General features: G+C 44.3%; 1 protein-coding gene across 1 annotated transcript in view; it reads right to left on the reverse strand.

Moving 5' to 3' along the window:
• Positions 1-24,037, reverse strand: part of FRMD3 (FERM domain containing 3) — a gene marked incomplete at both ends in the record, with an annotated part of 271,973 nt that overhangs the window by 31,608 nt on the left and 216,328 nt on the right. Inside the window, 3 exons of the mRNA XM_080709442.1 lie at positions 12,251-12,375; positions 16,749-16,817; positions 17,116-17,190. Of these exons, the coding sequence (XP_080565568.1) occupies positions 12,251-12,375; positions 16,749-16,817; positions 17,116-17,190 (269 nt within the window). The remainder of the gene's footprint in view (positions 1-12,250; positions 12,376-16,748; positions 16,818-17,115; positions 17,191-24,037) is intronic.

Genomic DNA, 24,037 nt, shown 5'->3' on the forward strand with positions numbered 1-24,037 from the left:
CAGAGAGAAGAACGGCTTAGCACTTGGGGAAATGGGGGCAGAAAGCCATCAAAGAGGTGAGAGGAAGGGAAATCTCTTTGAGCCGTAGCCAGGGAACCCCAGGTATGGGAAAGAGGAAGCAGAATACTCATCTTGGATAGGAGGGAGACCATGAGGAAAGGCACTCATCATAGCACCCCTGCAGCTCAGGTTGTCTGAGTTGTCACCCCTGAGAGGGCAGGGGCACAGAGCAGCATAGCAAGGCCCCCCTGGTTTGAGGCTGGATGTCTGCACTTGAAAAGCACAGCAGACCCCACCAGTCACCTGCCATGTGCTGGGGCGGAGGGCGGTGAGGTCCAGAGCACTGCATACTTGATGATGAAGACAATACTTGTTTTATATGCTCCAATGCCTTCCCATGCTCACATACAGTCTTCCGGAAATTTCAATAACGCCATCTGAAGTTATGTCTAGTTAGGGCTAGAAACTGTAAACAGCCCTTTAAACATTCCTGCCTCCTCCTTTACACACACACACACACACACACACACACACACACACACACACTTATAAGGGCAGCACTAAAGTATGGCTTGAGGGAGTTCATTTTACCACTTTAACTTCCGTCTATGCATTGACATAGACACTTTCTCAGTCATATGCAAAAGTAGCGTCAAATTTCCATTGGATCTAACACACTGCACACCAAGACCCTCTGTTGTAGGAATCCAAGTGTCTCCACAGTTCTCATTTGACCAGCAGAGAGGAATTTTTTTTTCAACTCTTATTTCTTCTTACCTGCCCATGGAGAAAGTAAGGCAAGCCAGTTTGCACTATTGCTATGGCAGACCAGAATGACTTTCACTGTGCGTCAGCAGCACTAGTTACCAAGCCTCACACGATTCATTTTATTCCTCTTCTCTACCATAATCTAGAAACTCCATCATAAGAAACACACACACAACACACACACACACACACACACACACACACACACACACACTAACACACTTGCATGTCGCAAGCTCAAAAATGGGACTTTTCAAATGGCCAGCCATTCTCATTTAAAATTTTCCACCAGGGTCATTCCCCTGGATCTTGTAACCAAGCGACTTGGGTAAGCATGAAAACATTCCTGTTGCTGAGTAGTGCCTAGGAACTGATTTTGTTTTTTTCTTTACTCAGACACGGCCCACTCCAGAGCTAATCCCCCAGCTGTCCCCAGGGTGAATGGGCTCACAAGTCCTCCCAGAACATCACTGGGTTAATCTAGGCGGTAATACCCTGCCCAGCTGTCTTTGAGAAACTCCAAGTTCTGGAATGAATGAAAAAAGCTTGTCAGACAAATAGATGGTCAGGACCTGAGAGCCACGGCGGCGGCAGCAATGTCACTAACAGTGGTGACCTCACAGAGATGGAGTTGTCTAAGGGTCCGGGCTTAGAACATTCTACTTCTACCAATTGCTTTTTTAAAAAATCCTAATCAAGCTGAGTGTGGTGGTGCACGTCCATAATACCAGTACTTGGGAGGCTGAGACAAAGAAAATCGCAGATTCAAGGGCAGCCTCGGCAAGTAGTAAGACTCACGTCAACCTAGCAAGATCCTACTTCAGAGAAAACATAAAACAGGGCTGTGGGTGTAGGTCAGAGGTAGAATGCTCCTGGGTTCAATCCCCAGTCTCTCACACACACACACACACACACACACACACACACATCCTCATCAGACAACTCTTTTAGCAGGGACTTGGGCAGCCAATCTTGACCTGTTTATGAATCCAATTCCAAGATGTGTGATTTGGAGCTCCTCCAAATAAGAACCCGAGCCATGATGTAGAGATGGGGCTCAGCAACGTCAAAGGGGAGCAGTAACGTCCAAGACTCCTCTACACAGCGTTTAATGTTGAGAAAAACAGTGGTGCCCATCATTACCTCAGTGGCTCTGTCCAAGTGGAATCAGAGTCACAGACTCCCTCTGGAGGCTGACAGGTCACTTAAACCGTCCCGTGTCTCAGTCTCCCACTTGACATAGGAGGTTGATGTGGGTTTGTTTTGTTGTTGTTGTTGTTTGTTTTGCTGTACCTCTGAGTCAAAGGCAAGTCCTGGACTGCAGCACATTCGTCTCCCTGTCTCTACAATCCTGCCACCAACTAAGTCTTGAATCAGTTGCCTTCTCCTGGTCTTACTCTAACTTTGGCCCTTGTCTGTTTATTCTCTGGGTTATTCTAGTTGTCCCTGGGTGGCTTCCTTACTTCCAACCCAGTGGTTCTCAGCCAGAGAGCCATTTGCTTTTCAGGGGACATCTGGCAGCAAATGGAGATATTTTTGGTTGTCAAGATTTGTGGGGTGCTATTGTATATGTTTTTTTTTAATTTTTTATTTTTTTATTGGTGCATTATATTCATACAACTTATTGGGGTAAAAAACTTGTGTGTACAAACATGTACTCATCGCTGATTTAACCCCTACCCAAATCCCACCCCATTCCCTCCCCGTCCCTCCCTTCCTTGCTTGGCTTAGTGATTGACTTCGATATGTTTAAGTACATTGTGTGCTTTAGAGATTTTTCTCTTCCCCCTCCTTTCTCTTCCTTTAGGTTATCTTGTTTGCTCCTCCTTTCTCCCTAACTCTCACATATTAGGGAAAGCATCTGATTTCTTATTTTTTGTGCCTGACTAATCTCACTTAGCATTATGTCCTCCAGTTCCATCCATTTCCCTGGAAATGACGTAATTGAGTTTTTTTTGATGGCTGAGTAAAATTCCATTGTGTACATATCCCACAGTTTTGTAATCCATTCATCTGTTGATGGACATCTTGGCTGGTTCCATAGTTTGGCTATGGTGAATTGTGCAGCTATGAACATAGATACACATGCATTAGTTTGGTAGCTTGGTTTCTTTTCTTTTGGGTAGATACCCAGAAGTGGTATTGCTGGATCAAATGGTAGGTGTGTTCCCATTCTTCTGAGGATTCTCCATACTGTTTTCCAAAGTGGTTGCACTAATTTGCAATCCCACCAACAATGTCTTAGAGTTCCCACTTCTCCACATCCTCGTCAGCATCTGTTGTTGTTTGTGTTTTGTATGATTGCCATTCTAGTTGGAGTTAGGTGAAATCTCAGGGTAGTTTTGATTTGCATCTCTCTGATTGCCAGTGATGTTGAGCATTTTTTCATGCATTTATTGGCCATTTGAATTTCTTCTTTTGTGAAGTGTCTATTTAGTTCATTTGCCCATTTTGTTATTGGATGCTTTGTTTTCTTAGTGTTGAGTTTCTTGAGTTCTCTGTATATTCTAGATATTAGTCCTCTATCGGAGGGGTAGGTGGCAAAAATCTTCTCCCATTCTGTTGGCTCTCGATTGAGGTTCTTGATAGTTTCCTTTGCTGAACAGAAGCTCTTCAGTTTCATGCAATCCCATGTATTGATTCTCCTTTTAATTTGTTGTGCCTTTGGGGTCTTATTGAGGAAATGTTTGTCTGTGCCTATGTGTTGTAGTGTTGGACCTATGCCCTCTTCAAGGAGCTTCAAAGTCTCTGGTTTAATTTCCAAGTCTTTGATCCATCGTGAGTTGACTTTTGTACAGGGTGAAAAAGTGGGATTAACATCCAATTTTCTGCATATGGTTAACCAGTTTTGCCAACACCATTTGTTGAAGAGGCTATCTTTTTTCCAGTGTATACTTTTGGCCCCTTTGTCAAAAATCAATTGGCTGAAAGTGTGTGGGCTTGTTTCTGGGTCTTCTATTCTGCTCCATTGGTCTATATATCTGTTCTTTTGCCAGTACCATGCTGTTTTTATTACAATGGCTTTGTAGTATAGTTTAGTCAGGTATTGTGATTCCTCCTGCGTGGTTTTTGTTACTGAGAACTACCTTGGCTATTCTGGGCTTTTTGTTATTCCAGATAAATTTAAGGACGGATTTTTCTATGTCTGTGAGGAATGATCTTGGTAGTTTAATGGGCATTGCATTAAATCTGTAGATCACTTTTGGGAGGATGGCCATTTTAATGATATTTTTTCTGCCAATCCATGAACATGGAAGATCTTTCCATCTTCTAAGATCTTCTTCGATTTCTTTTTTCAGTGTTTTATAATTTTCTTTGTAGAGATCTTTTACCTCCTTGGTCAAATTTATTCCTAGGTATTTTATTTTTTTGTGGGAGATCCTGAGTGGAAGTGTTTTCTGAATTTCTTTTTCAGTGGATTTATGGTTGGTGTACAGGAAAGCTTCTGATTTTTTAAGATTGATTTTGTATCCAGATACTTTGCTGAATTTGTTGATCAGTTCTATAAGCCTTTTGGTTGAGTTTGTTGGGTTTTCTAAATATAGTATCATGTCATCAGCAAACAGTGAAAGTTTAAGTTCTTCTTTTCCTATTTGTACTCCTTTGATTTCCTTTTCTTGCCTTATTGCTCTGGCTAGAGTCTCTAGTACTATATTGAAGAGAAGTGGTGATAGTGGACATCCTTGTCTCGTTCCAGTTTTTAGGGGGAATTCTTGAAGGCTTTCCCCATTTAATATGATGCTGGCAGTGGGCTTGTTGTAGATTGCCTTAATAATGTTGAGATATGTTCCTTCTATTCCAATTCTCTGCAGTGTTTTTATCATAAATGGATGTTGAATTTTATCAAATGCTTTTTCAGCATCTATTGAGATGATCATGTGGTTTTTGTCTTTGATTCTGTTTATATGATGAATTACATGGATTGATTTTCATATATTGAACCAGCCTTGCATCCCTGGGATGAACCCTACCTGGTCATGATGAATGATTTTCTTGATGTGGTTTTGAATACGTGTTGCTAGTATTTTGTTTAATAGTTTTGCATCCAAGTTCATCAGAGATATAGGCCTGTAGTTTTCCTTCCTTGAACTGTCTTTATTCGGTTTGGGTATTAGTGTGATGTTGGCTTCATAGAATGTATTTGGGAGAGTCCCGGTTTTTTCTATTTCCCGAAATAGTTTGAGTAGTATTGGGATTAGCTCTTCTGTAAAGGTTTTATAGAATTCACTTGAAAAACCATCTGGTCCTGGGCTTTTCTTTGATGGTAAGCTCTTTATTGCTGTTTCAATCTCTTTGGTTGTTATTGGTTGGTTTAAGTGTTCTATATCTTCTTGACTCAGTTTAGGAAGGTTGTATTTATCTAGGAAGTTGTCGATTTCCTCCAGATTTTCCATTTTGTTGGAGTATAGTTTTTCAAAGTAGTTTCTGATAATCCTCTGGATTTCTACACTGTCAGTAGTAATGCCTCCTTTTTCATCCCTTATCCTCATAATTTGGGTTGATTCTCTCTTTTTTTTAGTTAGGTTGGCCAGTGGTTTATCAATCTTGTTAATCTTTTCAAGAAACCAGCTTTTGGTTTTGTTGATTTTCTGTATTGTTTTTTTATTCTCTATTTCATTAATTTCTGCTCTAATTTTAATAATTTCCCGTCTTCTGCTGGCTTTGGGGTTCAATTGTTCCTGCTTTTCAAGGGCTTTGAGGTGTGTCGTAAGGCTATTTATTTGAAGATTTTCTGTTTTTCTTATGTGAGCACTCGGTGCTATAAATTTTCCTCTTAATACTGCCTTCAAAGTGTCCCAGAGGTTTTGATATGTTGTTTCTTTATTTTCATTTGTTTCTAGAAATTTCTTGATTTCACCTCTTACATCTTCTATGACCCATTCTTCATTCAGAAGTGTGGTGTTCAGCCTCCACATGTTTATGTTGTTTCTTTGGGTCTTCTTATAGTTGATTTCTAGTTTCATTCCATTATGGTCTGAAATGACACAGGGAAGTATGTAACATTTTTTAAATTTGCTAGTGCTCATTTTGTGTCCCAGGATGTGATCTATTTTGGAGAAGGTTCCGTGAGCAGCTGAGAAAAATGTGAACTCTGCTGTAGTTGGTGAAATATTCTATATGTGTCCAACAGGTCCATTTGGTTAATGGTATTCTTTAGTTCTGAGACATCTTTACTGACCCTTTGTCTGGAAGATCGGTCTAGTATTGTGAGAGGTGTGTTGAAGTCTCCCAGTATTATTGTGTTGGGATTTATGTGTGACTTCATGTCACAAAGAGTTTGATTTATGAAAGCAGCTGCCCCTATGTTTGGGGCATAGATGTTGATTATTGTTATTTCCTCTTGCTGGACTATTCCTTTTACCAGTAAAATGTGACCTTCTTTGTCTCTTCTAATAAGTTTGGGTTTGAAGTCTAACTTGTCTGATATCATAGTTGCTACTCCTGCTTGTCTTCGAGTACCATTAGCATGGATAACCTTGCTCCAGCCCTTTACCTTGAGTTTGTTCCTATCTTTACTTGTAAGGTGTGTTTCTTGTAAGCAGCAGATGGATGGATTCTGGCTTTTAATCCATTTTGCCACTTTATGTCTTTTTATTGGGGAGTTGAGGCCGTTTAAATTCAGTGTGATTATAGAGAGATAATTTTTAATTCCCAACATGTTAAGATCTTATTTCTGTTTGAGATACTGTTTATTCTTCTTTGCTTAGTTGTCTGCTGGATGGGAATTCTTGTTTCTTTGGTTCTGGCGTGTATTACCCATTTCCTCTTTGCAGTTAATCTCCTTGAGTACTTTCTCTAGCGCTGGTTTTGAAGACATAAATTCCTTCAGTTGCTGTTTGTCATGGAAGCTTCTTATTTCCCCATCTAATTTGATGGATAGTTTTGCTGGGTAGGAAATTTTTGGCTGGAAGTTGTTTTCTTTCAGAGTTTGGAATATGTTACTCCATGCCCTTCTGGCTTTCATAACTTGGTTTGGGAAGTCTGGAGTGATTCTAATCGGTTTGCCTCTGTATGTCACGTGGCCTTTTGTTTTTGTTGCCTTTAAGATTCTCTCCTTGGCTTCCACATTAGTCATTTTGACAATTATGTGGCGTGGGGATCCTCTTCTTTGATCCTGTCTAAAGGGAGTTCTATAAGTTTCCTGGACCTGTGTATCAACCTCTTGCTCTATGTTTGGAAAATTTTCTGCTATTACTTCCTTGAAGAGATTGTTGATCCCTTTGGTTTCACCTTCTTTTCCCTCCTCTATTCCAATTATTCTTAGGTTAGCTCTCTTGAAATGGGCCCATATTTCTTCAATGTCAGATTCCTGCTGTCGGGTTTTTTTTTCTAAATTAGAAACTATGCGTTCATTTTTGGAATGGTCATCTTCAAGAAGCAAGATTCTATTCTCCATGTGGTCTAATCTGTTGTTTATACTTTGAATTGAAGCCTTCACTTCATTAATTGCATCCTTTATCTCTTTTTGACTCTCTCTAAATTCTTTTTGAAAGTCCTCTATTATTTCTAGAGTTATTTTCCTAATTTGATCTTCTAGAGATCTTTGGATTTCTGTGTTATCAGATTCTGATGTTGTGGGGTTGTGGGCATTCACTGCTCCATTGTTATTTCTCTTTCCCATGATTTTGAAAGTTTGTGCCTTCTCTGGGTTCTTCCCTGAGTCACTACGAGCTCACTTAAGATGTTCTGGATCTCGAGTCTGTGGTATCTCAGTCACCACTACTCCTTTACTGAGTTATATCACAAAGTTTCAGACCCAGGGAGTCAATTGAGGCTGCTTAGACCGTGGGGGGTGCCAAGTTGGGTGTTCTCTAGCGGGGAGTTGTGACTATGGTATGATATCTCTGCCACTGCCACTCCCCCACTGGGCTGCACTGCTAAAATCTCCGACCCAGGGAGACTATCTGCGCAAGTCCCTGGGAGTGCAGTACTGGGATTTCTCCCCTTGGGGCTGCAATTTGACTCACGTTTGTTGAGTGCGCTGATGGAGCTGTAGTGAACTCGGTGGATTCGCTGCTGCCGCCACTGGCAATATGGCACCACTGCCACGCCCTCGGCCGTGATGTGGCCTATTTCTTCTCTGGTTTTGAGCTCCGCTGAGTCCCTGCCAGGTGTGCTGTGCCCGGCCCTTGGGAGCTTTAGACGCTCCTTGCACCGGAGAAACTGCTGACTGCCGCCCGGCTGTTCAGCAGCGGCTTACCTTGGCTCGCTGTCCACCCTTCCTCTCAGGCGTCTGGTGGCTGGTTGTGTGGGTTGGTCTAGGGCCGTCTGGTGAATTCGCTGCTGCCACCAGCAGTAAGACGCTGCTTCTGCATCCTAGGCCGCGAGGCCAGAGTACCTCCTCTCTGGATTTGAGCTCTGTTTTGAGTCTCCCTCCTCTCTGAAGCCTGGTGCTGCTAGGGGAGATGTAAGCCGCGCCGCTCCGGCCGCTCTGCGCTGTGGCTCAGGCTGCTCCGCACCATGGGTCTGGCCGCTCTGGCCTCTCTGGCTGCTCTGCACCGCGGATCCGGCTGCTCCGTACCGCGGGTCTGGCCACTCCGGCCGCTCCGGCGGTTCCGCGAAGCGGCTCTGGATGCTCCGGCTGTTCTGGCCGCTCCTCTCCGGCTGCTCTGGCCGCTCTTCTCTGGCTGGTCTGGCCGCTCCGCTCGGCTGCTCTGGCCGCCCCGCTTCGCGCCGCGGCTCTGACTTCTCTGCGCTGCGGCTCTGGCCGCTCCGGCTCCTCCGGCAGCTCTGCGCCGTGGGGGGCGCGGCCCTTCAGGCTGGTTTTTTTCTGGTGTCTTGTTTTTCCAGCCCTTTTTCTCTGTCCCTTGTATTTACCGTTTTTATTTCTTTGCTGGTGGTGTTTTCTGGCTCTGAAAGGCGCTGGTTTTGTGGTAATAGAGTTCGATTGTTAGCAGGACTTGTAAGTGCCGCTTTCCTCGGTCGCCATCTTACCGGAAGTCATATGTTTTTTTTTTTTTTTAACCCAGAGGTTATCTACTTCCAGGCTACACCCACAGCCCTGTTTTTTTTTTTTTTTTAAACAGGGTCTCATTAAGTTGCTGATAGCCTTTCTAAGTTCCTGAGGCTGGCCTCAAATCTGAAATACTCTTATTTCTACCTCCCAAGTACCGGGGTTACAGGCACGTACCGCCATGCCAGGGCAAATGTCCAGTTTAAGGGATCCATGACACTGAAGTTGAGAAGCTTAGCTCCAGTCCTACTCTCCTTGAACCCTCCTCCACATACCACCAGAACAACAACAAAAAAAATCCCAATGAAGTCATCTCCATACTTGAAACCTTTTAATGGCTCTGAGATACTCTCAGGTTAAAAATATAAAGGTTCCAACAAGTCATAGAAGACCCGTCCTGGTCTGGCCTTTTCCTGACTGTCTAGCTCACCTGCAGCATCCCCCGTCTCCTCTTTCCTCCATCCACACACACAGTGGCTACAGGCAGACCTGACTGCTCACATCTGTCTCTTCCCATCAGCCTTTCCCATTCATTCCTTTGCTCACTGATTTCATGTCAGACACTCCATGATGACTAAAGGACAAGATACTCACCAAGCAGCCCATGGTACTTGGCACACTCCATTGAGGCAGGCAGAAAAGTGAGTGCACATATCAGTCAGCAGAGGCAGAGCTGAACTCGCAGCCTCTGCAATCCCACCGTCATCTCCCCAGCATGCCATGGAGCCTCCAGAGGAAAACAGCATCTTCATCTGCACCATGCACAGCCGCTTGTACAGGTAAGTGGGTTCCAGCGGTGATGCAAGCAGTATTTGTCAAAGGTGTTGTATTAAGAAATGAATTTCTACCCTCTTGAAATTTGGTTCTTGCTCAGACATAAAACATACAGAAATAGCAAAATGTATGGATGAAACACAATTCATCATACTCTATGTGCTCAAAAGCGCAGAGAAAAGATCCATCCAAAAAGATGGAAACACCGTCTTCGTTTAGAGTTGAGTTCTCTGCCTTATATATAAGAGAAAAAAAAAACTGAAAAACCAGAATTTATCCCAAGGATTATCTGAATCTCAATGCGTGACACTCAGACAAGAGACACAGAGGAGAAATTTGACTAGTAACAAAGATACAATAGTATTAAGAACATAAATCTTCATCCACTGTGGTACCGAAGATGATTCTTCTCGCTCTAGATTGGGATGATCATTCCAATGATAAAATAATTAATAATATTTTTGTTTCTACTTATCTTCCTTTTAAGTTGATTATATATTCTGGAAGTTATGATCTTTTTGAGCTTCAGAATCCACAAAGAAATCAGATGTGGTGGCACATGCCTGTAACCCAAATACTTGGGAGGTTGAAACAGGAGGATCTCAGGTTTGAAGACCACCAGAGCAAGTAGTTAGACTCTCATCAACCTAGTGAGACCTTGTTTCAAAACAAAAATATAATTTGGCTGTGTGCAGCTTGAAGCTTGAATTCCCCTGGGTTCAATCCCCAGTGGCACACACACACACACACACACACACACACACACACACACACACAGATGTCTATAAGTAGATACATATCTTGGAGAAAAAAATTACTGGACACAGAGCTATTGGGGATATTTAAGAGAGAAATCTATCAGTTTGGTTTTGTAGCTAATGAAAGAACTTAAGATGTTTCTTTCAAACTAATTGAAAAATCAATAAGAAGGCTTATGGTTTTCTACCCTATATAATAAAATTCTAAATTTGTATTGCACTTAACTATTAATTATTTGTCGTGAATATCGTTGTGATGTGTGTGAAACACAAAACTAAAATTTAGCAGTGGAATCTCACTACAGAAAATGAAATAACATGGGAGTTTCTAGTTGAATTATGTGAGGGGTTCAGAGTAGAAGCTGCCCAGGCTCCTCCTCATATCCTGGGTGTTGGTTTTGTATTTTGTGCCTACCATTCAACCTGCCTGGGGTTCCAAATTGAAGATCCAGCTAGGCTGCATCTCTGCAGACAACTTGGAGTCACAACTATGCATAAGTTGTGCTCTCTGCCCTTTTCTGCTTTAGTCATGCCCTCCTGCATTCAGCCTGGGGATCATCATGGCTCACAAAAGTGACTTTCACTTTTAACAATATTCCAGCAACATGAGACGAAGCACATAGAGTCACCAGTGATCAGAAGTAAAAGATATTTTTTTTTACTCACAAAACACAGAGACATGGACCCAGAGACCCTTGTGCTAAGATAATTATTTCATCATGAAATATATAGAGTTGGTCATTAGGAAAGACAGCAAGAGCCATTCTCATAATCAGCATCCCCAGTGGCCCAGTTAAGGACAGAAGATGTCTTCTGAGACCCTTCCTGCCATATTTTGTACAGTTTCCCTCTCCCCGTGGCACTTTGGGCATCCAATTGCCCAGTTCCCCTTCTAACCATCAAAGAGTCCTTTCAGGGAAAAATTTACCAGAATTCTTTACACTTTACTGTGCATTGGTTGTTATTACCTTTCTCAAAGCTATATGCATTCCAAGACAAATTATTATTATGGACTGAAAAGGGTTCCCCTGTAGAAGGAATTCTTGACTTGAACCTGAGGTAAGGCAATCCTTTGGGGGCAGGATATCGGCCCTTTGAAGCTGCCCAGCATCCATATTTGCAATGATGAAATCAAAACCACACAAAATTAAGAAAAAGTATGCTATGCTTGTGTTCATATAACTTTGTTTTGTGTGCATTTGTATTTAGTTTATTCTGAAATTAAGAGTGTGAGATATGCAGAAAGCGGTGGGGTGAGAGTCTTCCCTGAAGTATGTAAAATCCTTATTAAAAAAAAAAAGACGAGGCAAAACGATGAAGGGGGAGGAAGAGGAGAAGGAAATGGAGAAGGAAGAAGAGAAAGAGGAAAAGACAAGCCTACTAGAACATATATTACCGTCTTAAAAATATAACAGTTTGGTTTGAAGTGAACACTATATTTAGCCTATCTCAAAACTATAAAACAAAGTACCTATGAAAAAGGATGAGTGTCTGGAGAAATACTGAAACAGAAAGAAGATGACCAGTGTGGAGATGCGTGTGGAGAATTCTTGTAACCACTTAATTGTGACTGTAGTGAGAACATCACCTTCCCACAGGGCTCTCTGCAATGATAGAAATGCTCTCAGTCTCAGATTCTCATATGGCAACCAGCAGCCACATGTGGCTACTGGGCACTGGACATCTGGACAGTGTGACCGAGGAACCATTACTCACTTCAATGAATTCAAACTTAGTTTTATTAGCCACCCATAGCTAGCGGTGACCATACTGGTCAGTGCAGGTTTAACACCACGATTGCTTTCACCTGTAGTTTTAGAATCACTTTGTACCAGTGAACTTTCCAGAAGAAAGAGACAGGACTCCGAATATAACTCATCTTCCAGCTGCAACCATAGCTTATGACTCACTGGGCCCCTGCCACAACCCATCCCCCAGCATACCCAGATGGGTGCTTCCTCTCCTCCGGCGCTTCCAGAATGAAGGGCGGACTTACCCTCACCCAGGGGGAGCTCCTCTTCCTGCTCCACAGCAGAAGGAAGCAGGGGCTGCAGGGGCTCCATGTTGATGATGAGCTGTTTGCTCAAGGAGTGGGAACTTCGGCTCTGAGCAAGGTTGACTCTGAAAGCAGACACAAGTCAGATGGGGCTGGTCCTCTGCGAGTGCGGCCCCTTCCCCGCGCTGTCTGGGCTGGGAGGCACCGCCAGGCACAGGGTGGGCCAAGCCACACAAAGGTGACATAACACTGGAGACACAGCCCTTCCTGTCCTGAAGTCCTGACAAATGTCCCGTGCTCCCGTGCAGCCCAGTGAAAGAACATGTAGTTTCCCAGATGCCATCTGACCCAGGCATGCTGGGTAAAAAGGAGAGTCAGCAATCACTGAGCTAGACATGAATAAACAGTGTGGCTCAGAGAAACAGAACCACCACCCAAAGTCCCTGGCAGATGTGTACAGATGTTCTACAGCTGTGCCCTGTCCTTGTGTTGCTGGATGTCTAATGCTTTGTTTTGCCATTCACACTCGAATGCACCAATGAGTAGGGTCACCAAGGGACCCAGCCCTGTGTCTCCTTTGGAAAAGAGCATGCACATCAGTGGCTGAGATGGCAAGGACTGTGCGGTCCTTGTTAATGCCACTGGCCAGCTGGCTGAGAAGCCTGTTTGCACTGCCTGCTGCAGGGAGACCACCCATCTGCCTTGACAGACAGACAAGGAGATGGGGACCTGCAGCCAGATATATATATATATATATATATATATATATATATATATATCACCCTTCCCCTCCCTGTGCTTCCTGCCAAAACTCAAACCAACCCTTCCTCCTAAGATGGCTTCACATGTCTCTTCTTTGAAGCCAGCATTGCTCCTCACAGCTGAGACAGACTCACTCTCCCTCCGTCTCTCCCTCATGCCACTCTCTTGTCTCTCAGAACCCCCTCCGGTCGCTTCCGTCCCTCTGCACTTGTTAATGGACTTATTGATGCCTGCCTTGAGCAGCACCGTAAGGCCTGTCCATTCCTACCAGCTTCCTGGTGCCTTGTTAAAGGATGCTCAGGTTTGAAACAGAAGCAAACCAGATGCAATCCTGCCTTGACATAAGCTGCCGTTTCAGACTGACTGGGTGCTCCCAGGCTAGCTGGAGGGACTGCTGCAAGCCTGAGCCGTCTGCTGGCCTAGAGGGAGGGGAAGGAGCGGGAGGAGCAGGATGCAGTTATCATCTTGAATTAAAAGCTCTCCCTGCTGGCACTGGCTGGAGAGGAAATCCATGAGGACCTGCTTCATCACGGGCCATTTTCTTCATTATTTCATTCCACAGCCGCTTAGGTTGCAGCTGGTGTGTGTGTGTGTGCGCGCGCGCGCACATGCGCATGTGCCTTGTCCTGGGGAGCTGTAGCTCTCCTCTTAAGTAACTTACTGTCTAGAACCCAGATTTTCAAACTTATTTCTCTAAGACCCACTGTGAAAGACATTTTCTATTATCTTTCTGCACTTGCACCACAAGAAGACACAACTAAAACAAGCGTTTTATGGAGCAAGCATCATCACCACAGCTCTGTGTGAACCATGTTTTAAAAACTCCCACCTTGCCGGGCGTGGTGGCGCACTCTTGTAATCCCCGCGCTTGGGAGGCAGAGACAGGAGGATCGCGCAGGTTTGAAGCCAGCCTCGCTGGCTTCAGAGACCCTGTTTCCAAATTAAAAAGTATAAAAATAGGTCTGGGAGTGTAGCCCGAAGACAGAAGGGTTTCCAGGAACCCCAGTACCACACACACAAAAAAAACAAAAAGCCTCCCACCTCTCTGTTTAAAGCACTGGTCTTGCAGTATGCCCTTTCCATCTAGCTCATCCACGTGCTACAGCCACTGCTGGGAAAGTGTGCGGGTCATCAAGGGGACCTCAGAGGAGGTGATGCCCATAGCAAGTCCTCGGGAACATGGCGGGGTTACAGTGGGGAAGTCAGGAGTAGAGTAGCCCTTGCAGAAAGAAGGCACTGGGGACAGAGGGGGGAGGGAGTGAGGGCTAAAGAGGGGGAATTATGTTTACCAGGAACGGCTCCTTCTTTTATCAGGGAGAGTTCTCAGATTTTGAGTTTTCCTGGGACTTCCTCTGGCCCTGTGGTCATTAATGGCTGAGACTGCAGCTCGGCCAGCACAGCATATTGACACGCTTTGCGTGGGTTATATGGCTTCCTGACCTCTGAGAAGCCTATTTATCTAATCTTGCACAAAGTGACTAAATTATTTTATCCTCTGATGAGGCACACCGGCTGAGTTGGCAGCTGTTCCTATCTCTCAGAAATCACTGTTTGTACTACAGTCGTTGGCCCTTAGCAAGCCTTTATGGAGAGTCTTTAGCCCACCAGCCCTCCTCCTAGCATCCTTTAGCTGGAGATAGCCACCATCCTGCTGGCCCTCTAATATCGTACTGTCCAGCAGTTGTCCAGTTCTGAGACAGGCTGGCCTCGGGTATGCACCATCCTGGGCACTTGATGGGCAGGAGGATGTTGATTTGGCCTCTACTTTTAAGAGTCCTGATGGTCTGTTGTGATATGGTCCACAGCCATGGACAGGGGCTTATAGGTCTGCCTCAGCTTAGACCAGATGACTGCTGTGCTGAATCACAACCCTGAGGCTCTCCAGTATCAAGATACAGAGTGGAACATTATTTCTGTTTTAAATATAAGACTCAGACAAACCCACGGGTGGATACAACTAGGATTTCTTAGGAACAACAAAGAATCCAGGCCTCCAAGCTCTGATACTCTGACAACTTGGAAGAAAAGGTAAGAAAAATTAAAGAAAAAATGGAAGCCCCCATATTTCTCTGCTGCTATGGTCTGAATGTCTGTGTCCCCTTAAAATTCATTTGTCAAAATCATCGCCACTGAATGCCACGAAGAGGTGGGGAATTCAGGAGATAATTAAGTCATGAGGGTAGGCCCTCAAGAAGAGAGCTGCTGTCCTTATAAAAGTCTGAGCTGGGGCATGGTGGCATACACCTGTACTCCCTGTACTTGGGAATCTGGTTTGAGACTTGCCTCTGCAACTCAGTAATAACCCAGTCCCTCCAGACCAGGGGAACTCATTCTCCCCTGCAGATCTAATCTGTTCTTGAGGGTGGCATCTCCCCGGTCCAGAAAGCTCCCACAAGAGGCCACCTCATGATGGTCCCACCTCCCACCCCAGCATACCAGAACAAAGGCTTAACAATGAACTCTTGGAAACACACGAAGCCTGGTAATGATCACTGGCTCTACAACCCAGGCCAGGCCAAGACACAGGCCATGTTTCTCCACACTCAAAATCTGTCCATTGCTGACCTCAGAGATTCCCATCCCACTCTGCAGCCCCCTCAGGTGTAGAAAAGTCTCAAGATAGACTATGATCAAGAACTATTATTAAGGCAGAAAGGGTTCCTCTGGGAACTACAAGTTGATTCTAACACTGGAATATATGATTTGTATACCCTTGACCCAATTGGTTTTTCTCAATATACTCATAAGACAGGCATGAAAAATACCATATTTACAGATAAGGAAACTGGAGTTCTGTGACTTGATTATAGACATTTATATGGTCATACACAGGACTCGAAAATGTTGGAATAAAACAGAGTGAATAAAATGAGACTCCTGGATTTCCTTGGCCACTCTGAGAAGGAAGGGACGTAGTGCTGGCTGGCTATGGAGCCTCCAGATACTCCACCTGAAGGGACTTTAGTGTGAATGCATCTTTCAGATCCTAGCTTCTTGTTCTGGGGTGAGAGATAGTAAGAATGCCAGTTCTCTGCAATTGTATGAGGAAGCACTGTGGGAGGATGTCCGGTCTGGAGATGCTTAGCAAGCCTGAGGTTCCAGATGTGTGAGGACGTGTAGGTTGCGGTGGTCCAGAGAATACTTAATTCCTTAAAACTACCTTAGATTGTCATCTTCATGAAGATGTGCTCTCTTGAACCGATGATAACTAAACCCCTCATTTCCCTGGGTGGCTCTTGGGCTAAGGGGCGCAGCAGCAGGCAAGCCCCTTGCCTTGTGTGAAACAGCCTAGAAAGCCAGCTAACAGGGACTGGCCGCGTCTGATGAACCAGCCAGGGAAGGGGCAGGTCTAAGAGGACGGAGGGCACTCGGCCAGGAGATGGCACACACCCTGCTTACTCAAGTGACGCCTCGGCCTTAATCCAGGACCCTCCAAAAAGCAAGCGACTCCTCACAGGAGCCCAGCAGTACCCATGCCGCTGCCCCGCCAAATCTACCCGAGGGAGATTTCCAGTGGATGTTGCTACACATAGGGATTATGTGTACTATGCTACACATGTTACAGAGGATTTGTAAACATCATCTATTTTCTCTTCTTTTTTTTTTTTTTTTTTTTGTAGTGACAGCAATCAGACACATGCTAAGCAGGAGCTCTACCTCTTAGCTGCACGACTAGCTTTTCAACCCCTCTACCCATCACTGAAGCCATGGAGCCAGAGGTGAGGGGCTCACTCACCTGTGCACCTCGGGAGGCTCCCTCTGGATTTGGGAGCTCGCCTCCACCACTTCTTTGGCAACTTTACCACTGCAAAAGACAGGAACACAAGGTGTATGCACGGACATGAAGAGGAGAAGGAGATGGGGTGTGTGTCATTGGTTTTTAACTCCTGGTTGTTTGAGCCAGCTCTAAGAAGTCACCGTCTTCTTCTTCCAGGAGGGGAATGGAGGTTGATGGTACCACGTGAGCGTAGGAGACCCAGGGAGTGGAAACGGAAGTCTAATGAAGGCGTATGCACCCAATAGTGCTTATTTACAGCAAAACACTCCAGTCCACATGCCCACCCCACTCCAAACCCATCCCCAGTGGAACTGTTGGTACCCACCTATATCGAAATCTACTTCCTTTAAAAAATATCTTGCTGCTTGACACAGTCCTGATCTGACTGGATTTTGCATACCTTTAAAAAAAAAAGCAGAGAAATGATAATGACATCAGAAAGTCCAAAGAGGATGAGAGCTGTGGTAATCAGAGAAATAATTTTAAATCTCAATAAGTGAGATTTCTTCTGGAAATGGACAGGGGATTCCATTACTTACAATATAAGTATATCTAAAGAGAAAAAATATATCTACAAATGTTTTATTAAACATTCCTTTTTATAAGCTCTCTTGAGAGTAAAATTCTTTCTTTGATATGTATCAACCTAAATGCAACATTATACTTAAAATAAAAAGTGTACTTTAAAGTCAGAAAAAGACAACTGCATTCATAATCACCACTGGTATTTTGTTTTTCTGGATTTTTGACAAACCTTTTAAATTTCACACATTAGTATTCTTACTGCAAGAGAGAAATACACTTTACATTGTGTTTATATGTATGTCCCTGTGTGAGACACAGGAACTGAAAGAAAAGTTGTACAAAATAATACTCTGTCTACTTATAATCTGATGCCATCACTGATAGCATTTAACGCTGTTTTTTTATTTATTTATTTATGTATTTATTTTTGTGCTGAAGATTGAAACCCAGGGGTGTACACCTCCAAGCTACGCCCATGGTCCTTTTAATTTCTTATTTTGAAACCAGGTCTCACTAAGTTGCATAGGCTGGCCTCGAACCTGTGATTCTTTTGTCTCAACCTCCCAAGTACTGGGATTACAGGTGTGCGCCACCAGCTGTTTCCCTTCATTCTTTTTGAACTTTGAGCATACCCCCATGCACCTGGTTTATAATCCACTACTGGCTCATGGAATGCAAAAAATACAAAGCAAGGCTGGTGATCAGAGGGATGAGCTCTTTCTTCCTGATTCCTATTTGAGAGGCATGGGGAGGAGGACCTTGTGACAGGGCGTCACGTTCACTGGTGTCAGGGGCACTTTTTTAGTTGGGTCTGTGTCGGTACTGCAACATAAAATAGCTTCCTGCCTACTGAGATCACATACTGTTACAAATAACTCAGTGTGCAGTGCCCAAGCCAGGGAGCAGAGCGCCAGGGCACCATGGACATGGTCGCTGGCTGCTGTGTCGCCGTGACCCAGTGCCCTTTCAAAGAACCCATCGCAGCAAGGTTCAAAACAGAGGACAAGAAGCCCAGACAAGTGCTGACTCGGCACCCCTGGGACACACTCTCAGAAAGGAACAAAACAATACCACCCAGAAACAGTCAAAAACAAGTGCTGCCCGGAGGCCAGACATGGGGCTCTAAATTACTGTGGCAGCTGAGGATGTTTCTACAGCGGTTGTGTAAACCTTATGCAGTTCAGTTAGGTCCAAAATGTTCTGAAGAGCAGTTCTCCCAGAGTTCAGGATCGTTTACAATATTCATAGTTGAAGTTAAAAATCCTTAACACACACACACACACACACACACACACACACACACACACACACACACACACTATGCTCTATAGGGTTCCCAGAACAGAGGCACCAGAAGTTCCCAGAAGAGAGGACTAGGTTCAGAAGTTTTGGGGCAGGTAGCCATCTCCACCCCTGAGCTTCTGAAGCCTCATGCATTGCTCAGAAGGTGTGACCAAGTGCAGACCCTGTTCTGCTCACCGAGCTTAGCCCAAGAAAAGGCATCTGGCTTCTTCATTCATAGGGTGCAGGTCCAGAAGAGAAACAAATAAAAGCTTCTTCACCGCATACAAACGAGCATGACAGCTGTGGGGCCTGCTCTGAAGGGAAGGCAGCAACGAGAGCATGGGGACGGGACTGCCCTGGGCTGGGGCAGGGAGGGAGAGGACACGTGAGCACAGGCAGAGGCTGGACGTGCTGACTGGGAGAGGAGGCCAGTGGTGGGTGGCCTGGCAGAAAGGCCAGCGGGCTCAACAGCCCTTGGCCTAAGCAAGCACAAAGGTAAGACCTAAAGTACACCTCCCCCAAGATGATGTTATCATCATCATCATTACACACCCTTTTATCTTCCTAGAGAAAGAAAAGCGAATGTACAGATATACCAAAAGGAAGATGGATGCCAGCCAGAGTCCAGGTTGGCAGGACTGCCCTTAAGGTATCTTTGTTCAGGATTTTGAGCTTTATCCAAAGAACAACAGAAAGCCATAGCGACAATCTTCTGTGAAGCAGCCCCTCCCCTCCCACCCTGTGTGTCCTAAGAGCGGCCTTCGATTCACAGAAGGGTCCTGGCTGCAGATGACAGACAGGAGGCTCGAGCCGGGGAAGGGCACGGCCTGGGAGAACTGCCCAGGTGAGGTCCAGAGAGGATAGCAGACGACCCTCAAAGACAGATAGGGCATGTGTGAGCACACCTGGAGTGTCCCGACACCTAGGGCAGGCGGCTTCCTCCAAGACCACTCACAGTTAAGAGGCTGAGAATACCCAGCAAGCCATGCTAGAGGGGCCTGGAGTTCCTCCTCCTGATTCAGAGGGCACCCCTGCTCTAAGCAGGGTAAGTTTAAATCACAGGTTCTCACCAGGCTTAGTGGCACACACCAGTACTTGAGAGGCTGAGACAAGAGGATCTCAGGTTCAAGGACAAGCCTAACAACTTAGTGAGCCTCTCAGCAACACAGCAAGACCCCATATAAACATTAAAAAAAGAAGAAGAAAAGAAAAGCAGAGCATAGTGGCGCACGCTTGTAATCCCAGCATTGGGGAGGCTGAAACAGGAGGATCACAGTTCGCAGACAGTCTCAGCTACTTAGGCCCTTTGCAACTCAGTGAGATCCTGTTTCAAAATAAATAATAAAAAATAGGGCTGGAGGTGGAGCTTGGAAGTAGAATGCCCCTGGGTTCCATCCCCAGCACTACAATAAATAAATAAATAAGGCTGAGGGTGTAGCTCAAAGGTTGAATGCCCCTGGATTGAATCCCCAGTACTAAAACAAATAATAAATAAATAATTGGTTCTCAGGCTTGGTCATTGGAGACAGAGATCCAGAAGAGGTGGATCTGGAGAGGTGACTGTATCTGGTTAAGCCCCGAGGTTCCACGGCAGCATGCAGGTGTTTGAGAAGCCCTACCTCCCAGACTGTCCTCAGGGGACCCGTCATTTCTCCTGGAAGAGTGATGGTCCAGAACTGCCTGCCCTAGTTCTGTGACCTTCGTCACATCAGGTAGCTTTCCTGAGCCTCTGTCCCTCCCTGTATCTTTAAATGAGGAGAATGTTGTAGTAGCTGCTTCCTAGTGCTCTGTGAAGGGGACTTGAAGGCTCCTGGCAAGTGCCTAGCCAGTGTGTGATAGTTTCCTGCCCTTAACCTGTCTCCATCCTTCCTTCCTCCTAAGCATCACTCTCTATACCTCTTTGTTGGCTTTTCACTATGGAGGTATGAAGGCCAACCCACTGAAACCCAGAGGGAACTGGGAATAATTGTGTTAAATGGTGAGTATGTGGGGAAATCAGAATTCTTATACATTGTAGGATTGTGAATTATGGAGGTCATACCATATGACCAACTGTGGACTCTTCTCAGTATCTTTCCAAAAGCATTAAAGTCAGAAACTGTGGTGATGCGTGCATATTGATGTTTATAGCAGCACAATTCACAATAGCCAAATCATGGAACCAACCCAGGTATATGTCAACAGGTGAACAGATAAGAAAATGTGGTGTATATTTGCAATGGAATTTTACTCATCCATAAAGAACGAAATCATGTCATTGATAGGAAAACAGATAAAACTAGAGAATACTTTTTTCCAGTCATGAGGATTGTTTATTTTTTATTTTATTTTTTAAACTTTTTTTATTTTTATGTGGAACATATTGAAAATGGCATACATTCAGACTGTGCTTGGTGCCCTCTCCCCTCCTCACTTCCCCTTCCCCCTCCCAACAGTGAGTGTCCAGGCTGACCATGCTACATTCATATTTTTACACGTATTCGAATGTAGCTTCTCCATTAATCAACCTCAGCCTTCTTCCTCTCCTACCCTTCCATTCTAGCTTTGCAGAGGTTTCCTCTCCATTATCTGGAGTCCCTCTGGTATCCCCAATACTTCTTAGTTTTGGCATATTAAGAGAAAACATATGTCCCTTCTCTTTCTGTGCTTGGCTGATCTCACTTAACATAATGTTCTCCAGGTCTTTCCATCTTCTTGTGAATGACATGATTTTGTTCCTTTTAGCTGAGTAGAATTCCATTGTGTGTATTTCCCATAATTTTGTAATCCATTCATCTGTTGATGGAGATCTAGGTTGGTTCCATATTTTGTGCTGCTATGAACATGGGTATGCATATGTTAGTGTAGTTTTCTGATTTCAACCCCTTTGGAAAGATACCCAGGAGTAGTATAGCCAGATCATACAGCAGATCTATTCCCAGTTTTCTAAGGAATCTCCACACTGATCTACATAGTGGCTGAACTAGTTTGCACTCCCACTAACAGTGTAAAAGAGTTCCTCTTTCCTCACATCCTTACCAGCATCTGTTATTATTTGACATTTTTATGCAGATGACATGATCCTTTATCTATAAGACCCAAAGGACTCAACCAAAAGACTACTGGAGCTGATTAACCAATTCAGCAAAGTTGCAGAATACAAAAATCAGTTGTTTTTCTATATGCCAACAATGAATCCACAATGAAAGAAATAAAGAAAATGAGGAAGATGGCGACGGAGCAAAACGGGGCTTAAGAGCCCCGCTAACAACCAATCTCTATTACCACAAAATCAGCGCCTTTCATAGCCAGAAAACACCATCAGCAGAGAAACAAAAAATGTAATTTCAAGGGACAGAGAAAAAGAGGGCTGGAAAAATGAGAAACCAGAAACCAGACCACAGTGCTGCAGCCGGAGCCGCGGCGTGAAGCGGTGGGCGCCATTTTGCCTTGCAGCACCAGGCTCCAGAGAGGAAGGGAACTCATAACGGAGCTCAGAAACCAGAGAGGAGATACGCCGGCCTCACGCCCGAGGATGCGGCAGCAGCTCCTTACAGCGGCAAGTTCACCAGACGGCTACAGACCAGTGCACTCAACAGCCCACCAAGCTCCAGAGAGGAGCGGTGGACAGCGAGCTGAGGTGAGCCGCTGTGGATCAGCCGGGAGGAATTCGGCAGATTTCTCGGCGCAGGGAGCGTCTAAAGCTCCCAGAGACTGGGCTCAGCACATCCTGCAGGGACTCAGAGCGGAGCTCAAAAACAGAAAAGAAATACGCCAGCCTCACAGCTGAGGGCGCAACAGCAGCACCATATTGCTACCGGCGGCAGCAGCAGCGAATTCACCGAGTCCACTATAGCTCCATCTGCGCACTCAACAGTGAGTCAAATTGGGGCCCCTAGAGGAGAAATCCCAGTACTGTACTCCCAGGGACTTGACCCAGTGGGGGAGTGGCAGAGATATTACACCATAGGAGAACGCCCAACCTGGAACCCCCCATGGTCTAAAGCAGCCTCGATTGACTCCCAGGGTCTGAGACTCTGCGATACAACCCAGTAAAGGAGTAGTGGGGACTGAGATACCATAGACTCGAGATCCACAGCACCTTAAGTGAAGTCGTAGTGACCCAGGGAAGAACCCAGAGAAGGCACAAACTTCAAAATCATGGGAAAAAGGAATAACAATGGAGCAATGAATGCCCACAACCCCACAACATCAGAACCTGATAAAACAGAAATTCAGAGATTTCTAGAAGATCAAATCAGGAAAATAACTGTAAAAATAATAGAGGTGTTTTGAAAAGAATTCAGAGAGAGCCAAAGAGAGATAAAGGATGCAATTAATGAAGTAAAGACCTCAATTCAAAGTACAAACAACCGATTAGACCACATGGAGAATAGAATCTCGCTCCTAAAAGATGATCATTCAAAAAATGAACGCATAGTTTCTAAATTTAGAAAAAAAAATCCGACAGCAGGAATCTGACATTGAAGAAATATGGGCCCATTTTAAAAGAGCTAACCTAAGAATAATTGGAATAGAGGAGAGAAAAGAAGGTGAAACCAAAGGGATTAACAATCTTTTCAAGAAAATAATAGCAGAAAATTTTCCAAACGTAGAGCCAGAGGTCGATACACAAATCCAGGAAACTTATAGAACTCCCGTTAGAGAGGATCAGAGAAGAGGATCCCCACGCCACATAATTGTCAAAATGACCAAGTGGAAGCCAAGCAGAGACTCTTAAAGGCAACAAAAACAAAGGGCCAAGTGACATTCAGAGGCAAACCAATTAGAATCACTCCAGACTTCCCAAACCAAGTCATGAGGGCCAGAAGGGCTTGGAGTAACATAATCCAAACTCAGAAAGAAAACAACTTCCAGCCAAAAATTTCCTATGCAGCAAAACTTTCTATCAAATTAGATGGGGAAATAAGAAGCTTCCACGACTAACAGAAACTGAAGGAATTTATGTCTTCAAAACCAGCGCTAGAGAAAATACTCAAAGAGATTAACTATAAAGAAGAAATAGGTAACACACACCAGAACCTGAGAAACAAGATTTTCCATCCAACAGACAACTAAGATTGGTTATCTGTGGAGATTCATTATTTATGTTAAGTCTTTTACCTATCTCCAAATTGTATTGTTTGCTTTTTTTGTTGCTAATTTTTAGGATTTCTAGTTGGAATATTAATATACCTTCAGATATAGCATTTGGAAATATTTTATCCCATTCTATCAGTAACTTTTAACTCTGTTTACATTGTCTTTGGATATACAATATGTTTTTATTTTTTAGGGAGCTTATTTACCCTTTTGTTGCCTGTGCCATTGAAATCATATCCAAGAAATCACTGCCAATTTCAGTGTTGTGAGGTTTTATGACCCAGATTTTCTTCTAAAAGTTTATAGTCTTAAGATTTATATTTAGGTCTTTTATCTATTTTGAGTTAATATTTGTA

This window comes from Muscardinus avellanarius (genome assembly GCF_963383645.1).
Source record: "Muscardinus avellanarius genome assembly, chromosome: 13".
NCBI lineage: Eukaryota > Metazoa > Chordata > Mammalia > Rodentia > Gliridae > Muscardinus > Muscardinus avellanarius.